Source organism: Brachypodium distachyon, chromosome 1, assembly GCF_000005505.3.
Source record: "Brachypodium distachyon strain Bd21 chromosome 1, Brachypodium_distachyon_v3.0, whole genome shotgun sequence".
Lineage (NCBI taxonomy): Eukaryota > Viridiplantae > Streptophyta > Magnoliopsida > Poales > Poaceae > Brachypodium > Brachypodium distachyon.
Genome location: NC_016131.3, coordinates 63,475,479 through 63,488,958, shown reverse-complemented (window position 1 = coordinate 63,488,958; position 13,480 = coordinate 63,475,479). Strand labels below are relative to the sequence as shown.

Below are 13,480 nucleotides of genomic sequence, written 5' to 3'. Positions count from 1 at the left end.
GGCATGTTTCGACGGTCTAGGTTCTTCTCTGTCGTATTTCTTTTGGCAAATAACGACATTGTACTCGTCGTATCACAATTTTTTTATTTAACTAAACGGTTTTGCTATTTCTAAGACGACTGAGAAATAACTATTTCTAAGTCGACGTTAACAACCATCCAATCCAATCACTGAGATTCATGCAAGATTCATATAAGTATAAAATGATGAGAAAAATTTAATTGGATGGCTATGATCGTCGACTGAGAAATAACTATTTCTAAGTCTACTGGAAAATAGACACCCCCTTAACTAAAATGGTGCGAGTGGGCTTATGCCCGCCGTAGTTCCTCTAAAAACTTGTTTCTTTTTTACTTAGAATCAGATCTGTTTTCTCCATGAAAATTTACAAACCTTTAAAGACTCGTTTACATGTTTTTTTGTATTTGGGAAATAGTTCTCGGTTTGTTCTCGTTAGTGAAGGTCTGAATTACTTCTGTGATTGAAGACAGATATTGATAGTCGATAGACCACTAGAGAACCAAGCATAGGTTCAATTGGATGCTTGATGATGTGGTTGTACCTCTACGCCAACCGGTATCAAACCTTACATTTGACATCCTATGTGTCTTGTGGTGTTTCTATATAAAAAAGAACATTGATAGACCACTCAAACACAAGACACAACTATTATCTACTCCTTTATTCATTCCTAAATACAATTGTACAATCTGCCAATTATAACTAATACAATTGCACAATCTGCCAATTATAAATTCATGATAACTTACAGTTACAACCTTTAATCCTACTTGTACAACATCGAAGTACAATATGAGACCGGAAGGTGCCAATATATATTTCCAGAGGGAACTGAACCACCAAACTTCCGCAAATGCATCGCAATTTGCCCCACGTTCCCAGACCAGCTCACGAAGCGTCAAAGGTGGTGTACAATATTTACTCCCGTGGCCTAGCAAGCCAGAGAGAACTCAGGGCACGCAAACGCGAAAAGTAGTCATGTATTGCAAGGAGAGCTCGAGCAGCCTGCCGTATTGTCAGAATTCTTTGCATTTGATGTAAAGTTTGCTGCCGTAGATTGTCAGCCTAGCACAAATAGAAAATAAAAAGTCTTCAGGGTCACAAACATCCAAAGTTTCACAGCTTGCTCAGAAGTTGCACAAAAACTGGAAGTTTTAAGTAATTTATCAACAAAATTAGTTTCAATTATTCCTTCCATATTGAAAGCTAATAATAACAAAACAACATGTTTACTAAATTCGAGAGATAGTAAGAGAAGTTCAAAATACCTGACGAAGAAAATTCTCAAGGGTTCCAAGTTTTCCCATGGCCATAGCCATTTGGCCCATGTAGTTTGCCACGTTTCCCGAAGATCCTGATGGACCAAGAGAACCAGCCAATGTTTCTGCCAAGGATTGCTGCAATGCCTCCATTCCTTGTGATAGTGCATCCTCAGCCTGCTGCGAGGACTGCTGGAGGTTGGATAGCCCCAACAACTGCTGCTCCGTTAGAGGCTCAAGCTGATTTACAAGGAGCTGAAAAATTACAAAAAAGAAGTGAGGAAGAATTGTATCTTTAAAGCATCCACGGAAACATACAATAAAACTGACATTTTACTACTTAAAAGTATCCAGGCAGTAGGTTTATTTATATAATCATCATACAGTTTATGCACCTTTAGAAGCTCAGATGAGCGGAAACCCCCAAGCCACAAAAAACACCTTTCAGCAGGTGTTTTCCACATGCCTGAAAGCATATGAAAAACATCAGCCTTTGCAGCAGCACCCTTCAGCTTGAATATCTCATCATAATGTGCCATTATCCCATCTACAATAAGACGGAGATCACTATCACTTGCATGAGCATTTACTGCAGTCCTCAGCTCATTTATCTGCTTGTTTTGCTCCTCTAGCCATCGAGTATATTCTAAATCAAAGGTCATTGCTCCTGCAGAAACAAGTTTACTGTTTCAGTTGTACTCATAACACTCAGGAACAACTAAACATATTTTTACAAACTTTTAGACAATGATTGAGTAGTGGAGCATGAGCATGCAAGCACTAGAGCGCACACAGAGAGAGCCAGAAAACTTACCATTTCCACTCATAGCGTGAGTTTGATCTCCAGAGCTAGAAATGAATATCCCCTGAAATACAACATCAAAGTAACAAATTTAACGGGAAATCGACTGTACAGTACGAACATCTGTCAATAGATACTTACCTGTTGTCGAGCTTTCTGGAGCTCTTGCTCTAGGCTTGCAAGTTTCAGCTTACTGCTTTCTAGCTGTTGCACATATGCCTTGAAAAATAAGAATAAGTATCAGGATGGCTCTTCACAAATAAATGAACCAAAAGTGAAGGCAAAAAAAAATCGATAGATGCAATTTACAGCATCGGTATATTATACTCCCTCCATTTCACAAAGGTTGGCGTATTTGGTTTCGTTAAGACAAGCCTTTGACCAAGAATTTACTCTGTTAATATGTAAGTTATATGATACGAAACCATGATCATGAGCAAGAACTTTTAAAGACGTATCCATTATATAAATTTCATGTATGAAAAAACACATATCAATAGAGTTTTCATTGGTCAAAGTCTTGTCTTAACGAAACAAAGTACGCCAACCTTTGTGAAAAGGAGGGAGCACATAGACTGTAAGATATCGAGGTTAGACATGAACCAAGAAACAAGCAACTAATTGTTTTGAAGCAAAGGTACCTTCTGATTATTTATTTATTCATTTTTGTAATTTGACATACATGATACATATCAAGAAATAAGGAACATTTGGTGGTATCAGAAGTGCTGGCACACAGGACATATCATACATCCACCCACCCACTAGCTCATTCACGACATTTTCACTTAACTGCACCATCGTCCATTAATAGTTCCATAATATAATAAGTAACAGCCCACATTTACCTACACTAGTATAGTAAAATACATGTGCATGCATGTGTGGTTATAACACCTTTTTTCTCAGGCGACTTTTCCGTGCTGCCTCGCGATTTTGGGCAAGCCGCCGCAACACCTGTGGAATAGCAATAGCATTGTACAATACCATTATTATGAAAGGATAATTGACATTCTAAAATAAATAGGAGATAAAATAGCACCTTAAAAAGGAAAACTGACATTCTAAAATAAAAGGAGATAAAATAGCACCTTAAAAAGGATAGTTGACATTCTAAAATAAAGATATAAAATAGCACCTTTTGGTCCATAGGCCTGTCGGACCTGTCCGACGGATCAGATGAATTAGAAGGCACCATTGCTCCATTTTGTCCGTTTTCCATCTGCATAACTTGGTTTAAAAAAATTAGAAACCACAGCTTGCATATTGCCCTATATATGTGTAGGACTAGAAGTTGCCATACAACATTAAACAGAAGATGAATTGACATTTTCGGATGAGTTTCAACTGACACCAGAATTTGACAGGCATTTCGGCAAAAAACTGAGAAATTAGGCCTTTTACAGAGTTAATTTTATAGCATGTCCACTCATCTTAAAGAATGTGGTAACAACTAGAGGAAAGATTATATGTGATGTACTAGCACCTAGTACCTACAAAGTTCACAAAGCAAGTCTTCTTAGATACATTAGAAATGAATAACTTGGCATGAGTCATATTAGAAGTGTAACGGATGTGCGTAGTCAGTTATGTTTTGAAAACATGAGAAAACTTGCATGTCGGAACAGGGATATGCAACTATCCTGTGACCAAATTTCAATACTGTATCATAAAGATAAACAGTAGAAATGGAGAAAGAGGGGGAGAAAATAAGAAATAACCATATTTGCATGTGTTGTTCTTCTTCTGTATGGATGTAGAGTATGTGCTACCTCCAGGAGGTGTTAATCAAGTCATTAAACTGCGCTTTTATTTGTCAAGAATTTCAGAGTAATAGCATCCAAGTGATTCACACATTTCACGTTTTTAATGCACGCCACACTGAATATTTGTACTTCCCACCTGATGAAACTTATAGTGCAGCAGCAGTAGTCCTGTTGACTTTTGCAAGTTGATATCTAATTTAAGAAGTGTGTTGTTTCTTTTGGCACTGGAGCAATGCGTACAATGATCTGCAGATGGTAACATGGACATGACAAAAGAAGCATCAAGTACTGGCATCAATACCATCCCAGTTAACAGTGCTTCACAGAATGGAGTGACATTATTTACCTCCTATTATTCAGCAATTCAGCTTAGACACATTACATATGCTATTTCCAATAATCTACCTGAACTAGCATCAGCCAGGTACATGATGTACAATGGATAAGAGGGTTTACCCTTTGATTCTTGTCGTCCGTGTCCACAACTATCGAATTGTCAGTCCTCGAACTAGCATCAGCCATGCCTGTTTGTTTCCAGCTCAAAGCAGCGGGACAACAAATTGTTGTCCCTTCACTTGAAGCAGGGAGGTAAGGCCGCCAGTGGGTGTCAGATCACTCAGGGGCCAGAGCCTATCCACCACAAGAAAGTGAAACAGATAATCCAGGCATATTAGCACCGTAAAAAGCAGTTCGGGAGTGACAAAACTAACATTCAGATCAGCTGTACGCACCGGATCTGCAAAGATCGCACAATGGATAGTGCCCACTATGGAAATTCGAGGTCGACTAAGCGTACCTTCCCTTATAGTAGTAGCAACTAATTCCAAAAGTAAACAAGTACAGCAGGACACCAGCAGGGGGAGGGAGAATTTAAGGCAAAGCGCCAAGTACAGATTTTCCCCAGCTCTAGCGTCAATAACTAAGCTTAGGCCTACCTCACCCACAGCTCAGACCCCTAGCCGGCTGCCGGCAGAGCTTCCTTCTACAGAAAGCAAAGCAGCCAGCACAGACCTAAGAATTAAATCAACAGCCATATCCAACACGACCGCAAGCACATACGAGCACCAACCAACCGCACGCACGCGACAATTATATGAAATCGGACAGGGTGCCGAGTAATCAGGGGAAGAGAGAGAGGGAGAGAGAACGGGACTAGGGCTTACCACGACAGCAGGCGTCTGCGGCAGGGTGGGGAGGTGCTGGAAGGGGAAGCAGAGCTCGCGAGTTGTACGGATTTGGAGGAGACCGGCCGGCGGCCGGCGCCGCGTTAAGCGGAGGGGCAGAAGGCGGGGTCGGGACGGCAGCGCAGAGAGAGAGGAGACCGAAGAGGAGGAGAAATGGGGGGCGGCCGGGTTGGTCAGAAGGGAGAGAGACAGAGAGAGAGAGGCGACGATAGGAGAGAGGGCGTGCGCTTCTAGTCAAAGGGTTGAGAAACTCGGTGGCTGACAGGGTGGGGTCGGGGCCCATGCAGCAGTGGGGTTTGGTGAGAAGCGTGGGGGAAGTTGGCGTTTCAGCGTTTGGCTTTTCATGGCACCTGGGCCGTTCCATCACGGCTCTGACGTGGATTTCTCTGTTTCTCCCAGGGAATTTTTTTTAATAAGTGCGCCCAAATCAGTTGCACGTCACAAATGATATGGTTCGGCTGATCGGTTGGTTGCTGTCAGGCGTCAGCTCATAGCGTCAGGCGGGCCGTTCTTCCGGAGTGTAAAACTGGCAGCCATGGGAAAATGTGAGAAAGAAAGCAGGCTTTCCGGGTTCGGGACTTCGGGGTCGATGGACGAAAGGGAAAAGAGGCTCAGCTTTTTGCATCGTTCTTAACTTCGTGTGGTGGGCGTCGTCGTGCGGTGCAATTTTGCTGCCGCGCGGAATGGGCCAGGACAGGAGGAACTGAAAATTAGTTCCTCGCCGTATCGTACTAACTGGGCCGGGGAGAGTGGCTTCCACTTTTCTCCCATGTGTAAAAGGCCGGGCCCGGATCACACCTAATCAGTGTAGACCCAAAAATACTTAATCAACTTGAAACAAATTAATTTTATATTAAGCCCTTAACTTGCGACCCTTTCAATGAGGGGGTGTAGCTCATATGGTAGAGCGCTCGCTTCGCATGCGAGAGGCACGGGGTTCGATTCCCCGCACCTCCATTTTTCTATTATAGTTTTCTCTATTTTCATTTTTTTTTTTGTGAAGAACAAGACCAATGTGTCCGTTATCCTTTCGTCGGTGGTGTTTGGACTGCGTATGACACGCATGAATTTCGTCGCTGCCGAAGAACTTATCCATCATCTCGAAAAAGAAGAGAACCTATCCATAGCTGTGGAATGCTGTTGTTGGTTGGAGCAAGGACGTGCGAGGACGTGATCCAGTCTGTCCGTCGACGAAGTAGATAGTGCACCGTGTCTCCTGGCGAGGCGAAACGGGGCTTTTTTTTAAAAAGGGGGGAAACGGAGCTACTTACTCCTCTATAAAGGATCGCGGTATTAGTAGCTGCAGACTGTAAAGCTCAGCAAAAAAACAAGCCTTTGGTACATTGGGTCCGGTTGGATACATGGATGGGTTTCAATTTTCATGTCTCACTGTCCCTGGCTGTGCAGTCTTCAGCGGTTACAAATTAATGCGCTGTATATCCGTGGACATGAAACCAAGCATCCATCTTCCAGGACTCCTTCAGTGATGAATCCGGTGCTACAGTTTTACGGTGTCTTCTTTCCAAGAGTCTAGACCAAAAAATTCCTTTTTCCCCAGTGGTGACCGCAATTAATTTCCAGTTCTTGTCGCAAATATTGCGAGATAGAGAGAGGAAGGATCAATAATGTATCCTGCTTGAGTCGTAGGCAGTTGACGAAAAGCCCTGGTCAGGGGCCGGAGACATTTTCCTTTGGTCCGAAGCCTTGAACAGTTCTTGACTAATCATGGACCATGGACTGGTTGCTTCGGTGCTGAGTGCTACCAAGCGCAAAACCATTGACACGCACGCGTGGTGCGTGGAGATGGGATCTGTCGCGCGCGGTTTTCCCGTTGAAGATTGACACAAATTAAATTCTGCTAGCTATATGCCAGCCTGATCCTAATTTGTCTTCGTCTTAGCTTGTGCACCTACTGATTTGTGGCTCCTGGTCCTTTGTGGAAGGCGATTTGCATAGAGCCCAGATGGATCCTTCCCAGAAAAACACTCTGTTAAGCTGGTCTCGAGTTTTTCCCCTGATTTCTTTTTCTTGAAGGCACCGATGCATATAGAGTTATGCTACAGTTCTTTTGCATTCTTTCCAGAGTCAAGAATTCTTTTCCCTTTTCACGAAAACTAAGAGGAGCCAGGACGTTCTACCAAATATGATAGCATCATATATACAAGCAATTCATCAAAGGAGACAAAAGAAGAAAAATAAAACTAGCCCCACAAATCATTGGAGCTCGAATTTCATGAGTCTAAGTTTTTCTCTCTTTTTTGTCATATATGCTACTACCCTTAGGGAAGGTGTACTCGTTCGTTCATGAGTCTAAGATCTATATTCTTTTCCGAAACAGAGATAAAAGTTTTGCCTCGTCTCATTATTTGAGAAGAAGTTTGATCAAATTTGCATGGCTGGGACGACCGAAGAAGGAGAAAATATAAACCTATTAGCGTGTCAAAATAACGCTCAAGTGCTTAGCCTCGCTGTCGCCCAATTTCGCTTCAAATTTGATCTTGGTGATGATGATCAGCGGCATTGTCGATTTGCTACAGAAAACTCAAGCATTTCTTTTGTTCCAAAACTACCAACATGACAAGGGAGACGATGGCCGTCCTCCTATGCCATCTACTTAGGATGACGTATGGCCACAATTCCTCTATTGGTCGCGTCCCGCTCCACAACACAACCGGCGTTGGCATCCAAAGGAAGGTGCTTGCCTTGTTCCTTATGCGTGTCATGTAGGTAATTTGGAGTGAGCGTTTCTAGAACGTGGCGACAACACCGTCCATCATCAAGAGGAGAACAAAAAATAAGCGCATCTCCAACGGCTGAAAATCAGCCGTTACTTAACTCCATGTGTCAGAGTTTTGCTTAGGTGGAGGAGAGATAGTACTATAAAGTATAGTACTAGTTTTTTCTGCAAACAATTAATACTTCACAGGTACCAAGAAAAGTTAGAGTATGACAAGTGGGTCCTAATACAAAAGGTACTTTTCAGATTAAAAAAACGAAGGATAGAAAAGAGTAGTGATGACATGGCATGCGAAGTAACGGCTGTAGTTACGGCATACTGAAGCTGCCCTAAGGCCACGGATTGGGCGCTCCCCAGGAGTGTCATCTTGGGCGATTGGCAGTTCCTTTTAGTTTATGTATCCTTTGATTAAACTTTCTCTTAATTCTTACTCCCACATATATAAGATTCAATTGGTGGTCTATTACCTTCTGACTTTATCACATTATGTTACTTGTTGATTTGGTACAAATCATTAAGACGAGAACGAATATAAATCATATATGGTATAAGATAGTACTCCTTCCGATCTAAAATAATTGCCGAAACATTGTCTAGATACGCTTGTATCGAGACGCGTTTCATTGTGTACCTAGATACGATTTAGAAAAAACCGCAATATTGTGCTAGCTAGGTTTTATTTTGAAAGAGTGCTAGCTAGGTAATAATAAGGCAATTTTTTTGTCTCTTCTTAAAAGAAGGTGTGGCGTGTTCGTTGAGCTACTTTTTTTTTAATGAACGTTGAGCTCCTTGGAGGTGAAGGTTTTGGAGTGCAGCCTCAGAATTGAAATCCCACGCGGCGATGGCTTAGGTCGGCGTTGCCAGCCACCTGATAAAACGAGTTGAAACAGCCAATGTCCCTATCAAAAAGAAAAGGAAAAAAAGTTGAAACAGCCAATGCGGAACCATTCCGGGAGAATCGTTACGGACGACGCAAATCCTGAAGACAGACGAGCTTGTCTCCTCCTAGTGAAAACGCAATGTTCTCCTGGGAATCAAATTGCAGTATGCACCTCTCAAGCTTGACGATATATAATTGACCTATGCAAACAAATGGAGGAAGCTGACAGCGACCGATTTGGTGCAGCTAGCCCTGACACCATCCGGAGGCAGGTCAACCGATCAAGGTTGATTGCTGGGTGGTCGCTGCTGTAATCAGTGCATATTTTTACAAAATCTGTCGAAATCTCACAAGTTGACAGTTGGTATACTTAATTACCTTCGGCCGTTTCATCCGCAAACGTGGTGGTAATCATGTACTAATCTGACAAAGCTATAGTTCTTAACGTGTCGTGATGTTCTTTTTTCTTTTGGGAGAATTGCGTCGTGATCTTTGAAGCTACCAATCCAAGGAACTTTCAAAGACGGTGCTTGCTCTTTTAGTTATTTACCTACTCACAGTCACAGGCTCGCAGCTGGCCCGCTGCTACACAGTCGTCGAAACTAGGCACGAGTATTTTATACCAGTAGGACAATAATATACTTGTAGAATTATCGAGACTGTTTTGCACTTCTACAACGGGGAAGTAGTTAAGCAAACTAATTTAAAACTAACCTCTCTCTGACTAAACTAGCTTTTTGAGAGAACTGACCAATCTAGACGTGCAACAAGTCGTAGTCTGATCCGTATCAAAGTTAAAACGTAACGTCATGTCCCAACGATGCAGCAGATTGAGGATTTGACCTTTAATTAACAACTTGTCAGGACGGTTTCATCTCTTCCTCCGTGTCAAAGCCTCAAAGGTTGTGGCGGGTGGGCTAATCTCAGCAAAGAATCATTGGAGAGAGAGAGGGGGAAAGAGAGAAAGAGAGAGAGAGAGACGAAAAGAAAGAACTTAAGATCACAATGTTTGTATGCATGATCCAAATCCACGGAGTGTCGTCGCACACAAAAAAGGGATGATATATGCATGTCCCTGTGGTGATGAAGGGACAGGGACGCACGGCCGGCGTACCTTGACTAAGAGTGGAAAAAGTGTTGAGATCGCTGCAGCGTGGAAACTTCACCCGGCTTAGCCAGCCCGTCCGTCAGTCCGTCACCTCAACTTACTGGCCTTTTCTATCGACCATATATATATATAGATTCCACTCCCCGCAAGATGGCTACTTATTCTCTCTTCTCCCTGAATTCTTCCCACCGCGCGCGCGTCCATGTCGCCTCGATTCATTATTTCCCGATCCGATTCTCCCTGTTGATCATCACTCCATGTTTACCTTACGCAATGACGAGAAGAAACTGGCGTCAGCGATTGCGCACGGCCGTACCGCGCGTACGTACGCCACGCCTGTGTTCCAGTGAAAAATATCTTATCCTGTAAGAGCCATTGGCGTGCCAGTTCTGTGTACACGCTATCCTGAATTCGTACTCCATTCGAAGTACAAGACGAATATTGACCTTGAGCCTTGACCACGCATCATATCGTGCAGCAGAAATAAACCTCGCGCCTGCCTGCCCAACGTTAGGGCAACGGCCGGTTTTATAAAGACCGCGTCGGCTTACTTAATTCCCGCACGTAGACTGAGACACAATCTTGGACCAGAATCAAAAACACCTGGTTAACGGAGAAGAGATCGCCATTGTTTGATCGAATCTACTACTATTTATCTGACTAGCTCCTTCAGACAGGTAGAGGGTCGCCGCTGGCCGACCGATTGGCGAGCCCAAACCGTATTTAGCCTTGCAATAAAATAGCGACAATTATTTTATATTAAAACAGCGACAAGTAATTAGTAACGGAGGAAGTACTTCGCTGTGTATATTTACTGGAATCTTTCGAATTTCGATTAAAACCGAAACGTTTTACACAGTGAGAAACGCATCGATGAATCCATGCATGATCGCCTGTACGGTTGCTTCACGGGAAAATTCACCCCGCGCGTGCCCGCGGTGTGCGCGTTTCACATACGGAGTAGTAGACAGCGAACACAAGGACACTGCAGAGAGTAGATACGGAGGGATATCTTGCGCGAAACATCGATCGACCGCCACGGCCGGGGTCAGCCGAAAAATTCCACCGTGGAGCCGTACGTGGACTGGAACTGGAAGACTACGGGGATCTTGCAGGGTTCCTAATTGAGGTGACATGCATGTGTACGCATGCGGCGTGCACCCCTTTCCAGATACACAGCAAACAAACAGTGTCGTCCAAAAAGTACTCAAATGTCCACGTCCGCGTCCACGGATGTCAATATCTCCCGCGCCCCTTTTTTCCTGGAACCTTCACTCCCCCCCGTCTCCCTCTCGAAGTTATCCCGTGCCGGTCGTCCAACTCACCAGCTTTCTCAAGCAACGGGGGTGCACCACCGCAACAAGTAGTACTAGTACAAGAAGGAAACCGTCACACCCGATGACCGTACTGGGCACTTGCATCGATCGGTGTTGGTTGTGACTCCAAACTTAATCAAAGCCCCATGTGCCACAAATCCCCCCTCCTCCTCCCAGCTAGAACAAGAACCCAGAGCAAAATTATTAGTACCCGGCAGATTCCGGGAACCTGCACGGCCCAATCCACAGCCACAGAAGCAGTAATATCTTGAAAACAAAAAATCGTATCCCTGACCCGACCTTGTATCCTTGCGGCGGGCGGCACACACATGACACAGCCTATATAAAGCTCCAGCGGATCCCTCGCATCGCCTCCTCATCTCAAAGCTTAACCAACTTGCATCAGACGTATTGATTGATTGATCGATTGCTCATCAGTCCGCTTCATCACATCAAGAGACGTTCTTGTGTCCATATCGTACGAGAGCAGGGGAGCAGCGGAGGCTGACGATGGACAAGCTGGGCGTGCAGCACAATAACGGCATCTCGAAGCCGCCGGTGCACCACGGGAAGGGCGGCGCCAAGGGCAAGGGAGGAGGCAACAAGGGGATCAAGGTGGTGTACATCTCGAGCCCCATGAAGCTCACGGCCAGCGCCGAGGAGTTCCGCGCCGTGGTGCAGGAGCTCACGGGCCGGGACTCCAACGTGGCCGACCACGACATCGCGGGCGTCGTCCCGTCCTCCTCATCGTCCTCCTACTCCACCTCGTCCTCCGGCTACGGCTCCTCCTTCGGGCGCGGCGCCTCTCCGTCCACGGCCGCCCGCGCTCTGCCGCCGGCCATGGCGTCCACGGCGGACCAGCAGCTGTACGCGGCGGGCGGTGCCGGACCCATGCCTCCGCCGTTCCAGAGCATGTATGACCAAACCGGAGGGGCCGGCGCCCTGCTTTACGGCCAAGACTACTACTGGTAGGATCGGAGATCGATTATACCCTTAATTGTAGCGGTTCTAGTACTTCTACATGCCATCGATCCATCACCTGCATATGTATATGTGCGAATTTGCTGCCTACGGAGTAGCTACGTAGTACAGTCATGCCTCATGCTTCTTGGAGTTCCTGTAAATCTGTATTGGTGATGTTCATACGACTACGAGAGTATATATTTTTCGGTTTTTCTTTTTCATTCTTGATCTTCATTTCCCTGCCGGCAAGGCGCGCGGCATCGATCGATTCTTGTGCTGCAGACATATCTCCTCGCGGTCATGCATATGTATCTTAGACTGGGCATGTATGCGTGTCTGCATATATATTATGTTTCAAACCCAGTTATTTCGAGCTGTAGAACAAGCATGCGAGGCACTGTTGGTTAGTACAAGTGTACTACGGAGTAGTATATCGGAGCAATTGTTGTGTTTTGATACTAGTTTTACGGTCAGCAATGGAGGCATCGTTGACTGGAATTCATCGTCGACACGTAGGCCAATGAAGTCGCCGCATCAGTTTCATAATATTGGCGTATTATGATTGGTAAGGTAAAGTTTTGATATCCGATTACTTAATATGAAGTCCATGTGACATTGAAGAACGTAGAAAGTGAGAAATTTGAAGAATTTTGCAGCGGAGTTTGTATTACCACGACATTGTCACTGTGCATATCCAGGGTGTCTTTGGATGTACGTTGGCTTCCAACTTCCTGACACCACGGGAAGTCAGTCCAATTCGTCATACAAATCTTGGATCATCTCTTTTAAAGATTTTCGGAATTGCATAACTCGGAACAGTAGAGAAATTACAAACATGTTGCTGCCGCCAAGTGAAAAAGATTCGTTCGAATCTATTCTCCTCCCCATCCCCTTGTTCGCCTCGACCCTCGCCGATGCCAGAATCCGCAGCATGTAGGGCCTTCCGCGGCGCCGCCCCGTTTCCTCCGGTAGCTACCCCACCCTGCTATCACGTCACCCATCGAAGCAGATGACGGATCCAAGCTCCCGCAGCTCCCCTGACTCGGCCACTTCTAGACCGTCGTGCGAGCCGGTGGTCCGGAGGCTTCCTCCTCCTTCCGTTCTCCATCGGTTGCCTCTTTTCCTGTTCTCCAGTGCAGGCGGCAGTTCCTACCCGATCAGGAGCCTTGCCTCGACCAGACCTCTGACCCCGTCCGGCTATGTCAAATTGGACTAGCTGAGCCAACTTGGGTTAATGGCTTCCAGCCTAGCAGTAGTGACTCTCGGATTGGAATGGGAAGTGAATCGGTGAAGTTTTAAGGAGCGGCCCACTCCCGAACACACACACACGTGTTGCTGGCTAACCTGGCCACGGGTGCGTTCTTTTCGACTCGTAGGACCGGTTTATCCTAGAAGCTGCTCTCAGCTAGCTTTCTGAAGAAGCCGCGTTACAAATTTAGCTAGA

General features: G+C 45.1%; 1 protein-coding gene and 1 non-coding gene across 4 annotated transcripts; one reads left to right on the top strand and one right to left on the bottom strand.

Moving 5' to 3' along the window:
• Window positions 1-529: 529 nt before the first annotated feature.
• On the bottom strand, window positions 530-5,232 carry LOC100846847 (transcription factor TGA2.2). 3 transcript variants are annotated; one of them, XM_010230393.2, is made up of 10 exons: window positions 5,012-5,231; window positions 4,305-4,478; window positions 3,985-4,094; window positions 3,221-3,304; window positions 2,980-3,039; window positions 2,224-2,301; window positions 2,095-2,146; window positions 1,676-1,947; window positions 1,290-1,535; window positions 530-1,086 (listed from the first exon to the last, which is right to left on the bottom strand). In XM_010230393.2, the coding sequence occupies exons 4-10, from the start codon at window positions 3,302-3,304 to the stop codon at window positions 940-942; spliced, it is 939 nt and encodes a 312-aa protein (XP_010228695.1). In that variant the 5' UTR covers window positions 3,985-4,094; window positions 4,305-4,478; window positions 5,012-5,231; the 3' UTR covers window positions 530-939. The 3 variants fall into 3 exon arrangements, with proteins under 3 accessions (XP_010228695.1, XP_003558037.1, XP_010228694.1); XM_003557989.3 differs by lacking the exon at window positions 3,985-4,094 and having other exon boundaries at window positions 5,012-5,232; XM_010230392.3 differs by lacking the exons at window positions 3,985-4,094; window positions 5,012-5,231 and having other exon boundaries at window positions 3,221-3,312; window positions 4,305-4,445.
• Window positions 5,233-5,916: 684 nt separating this feature from the next.
• On the top strand, window positions 5,917-5,989 carry TRNAA-CGC. The gene has a single exon. It is a non-coding gene; the product is annotated as a tRNA-Ala (tRNA).
• Window positions 5,990-13,480: the final 7,491 nt, after the last annotated feature.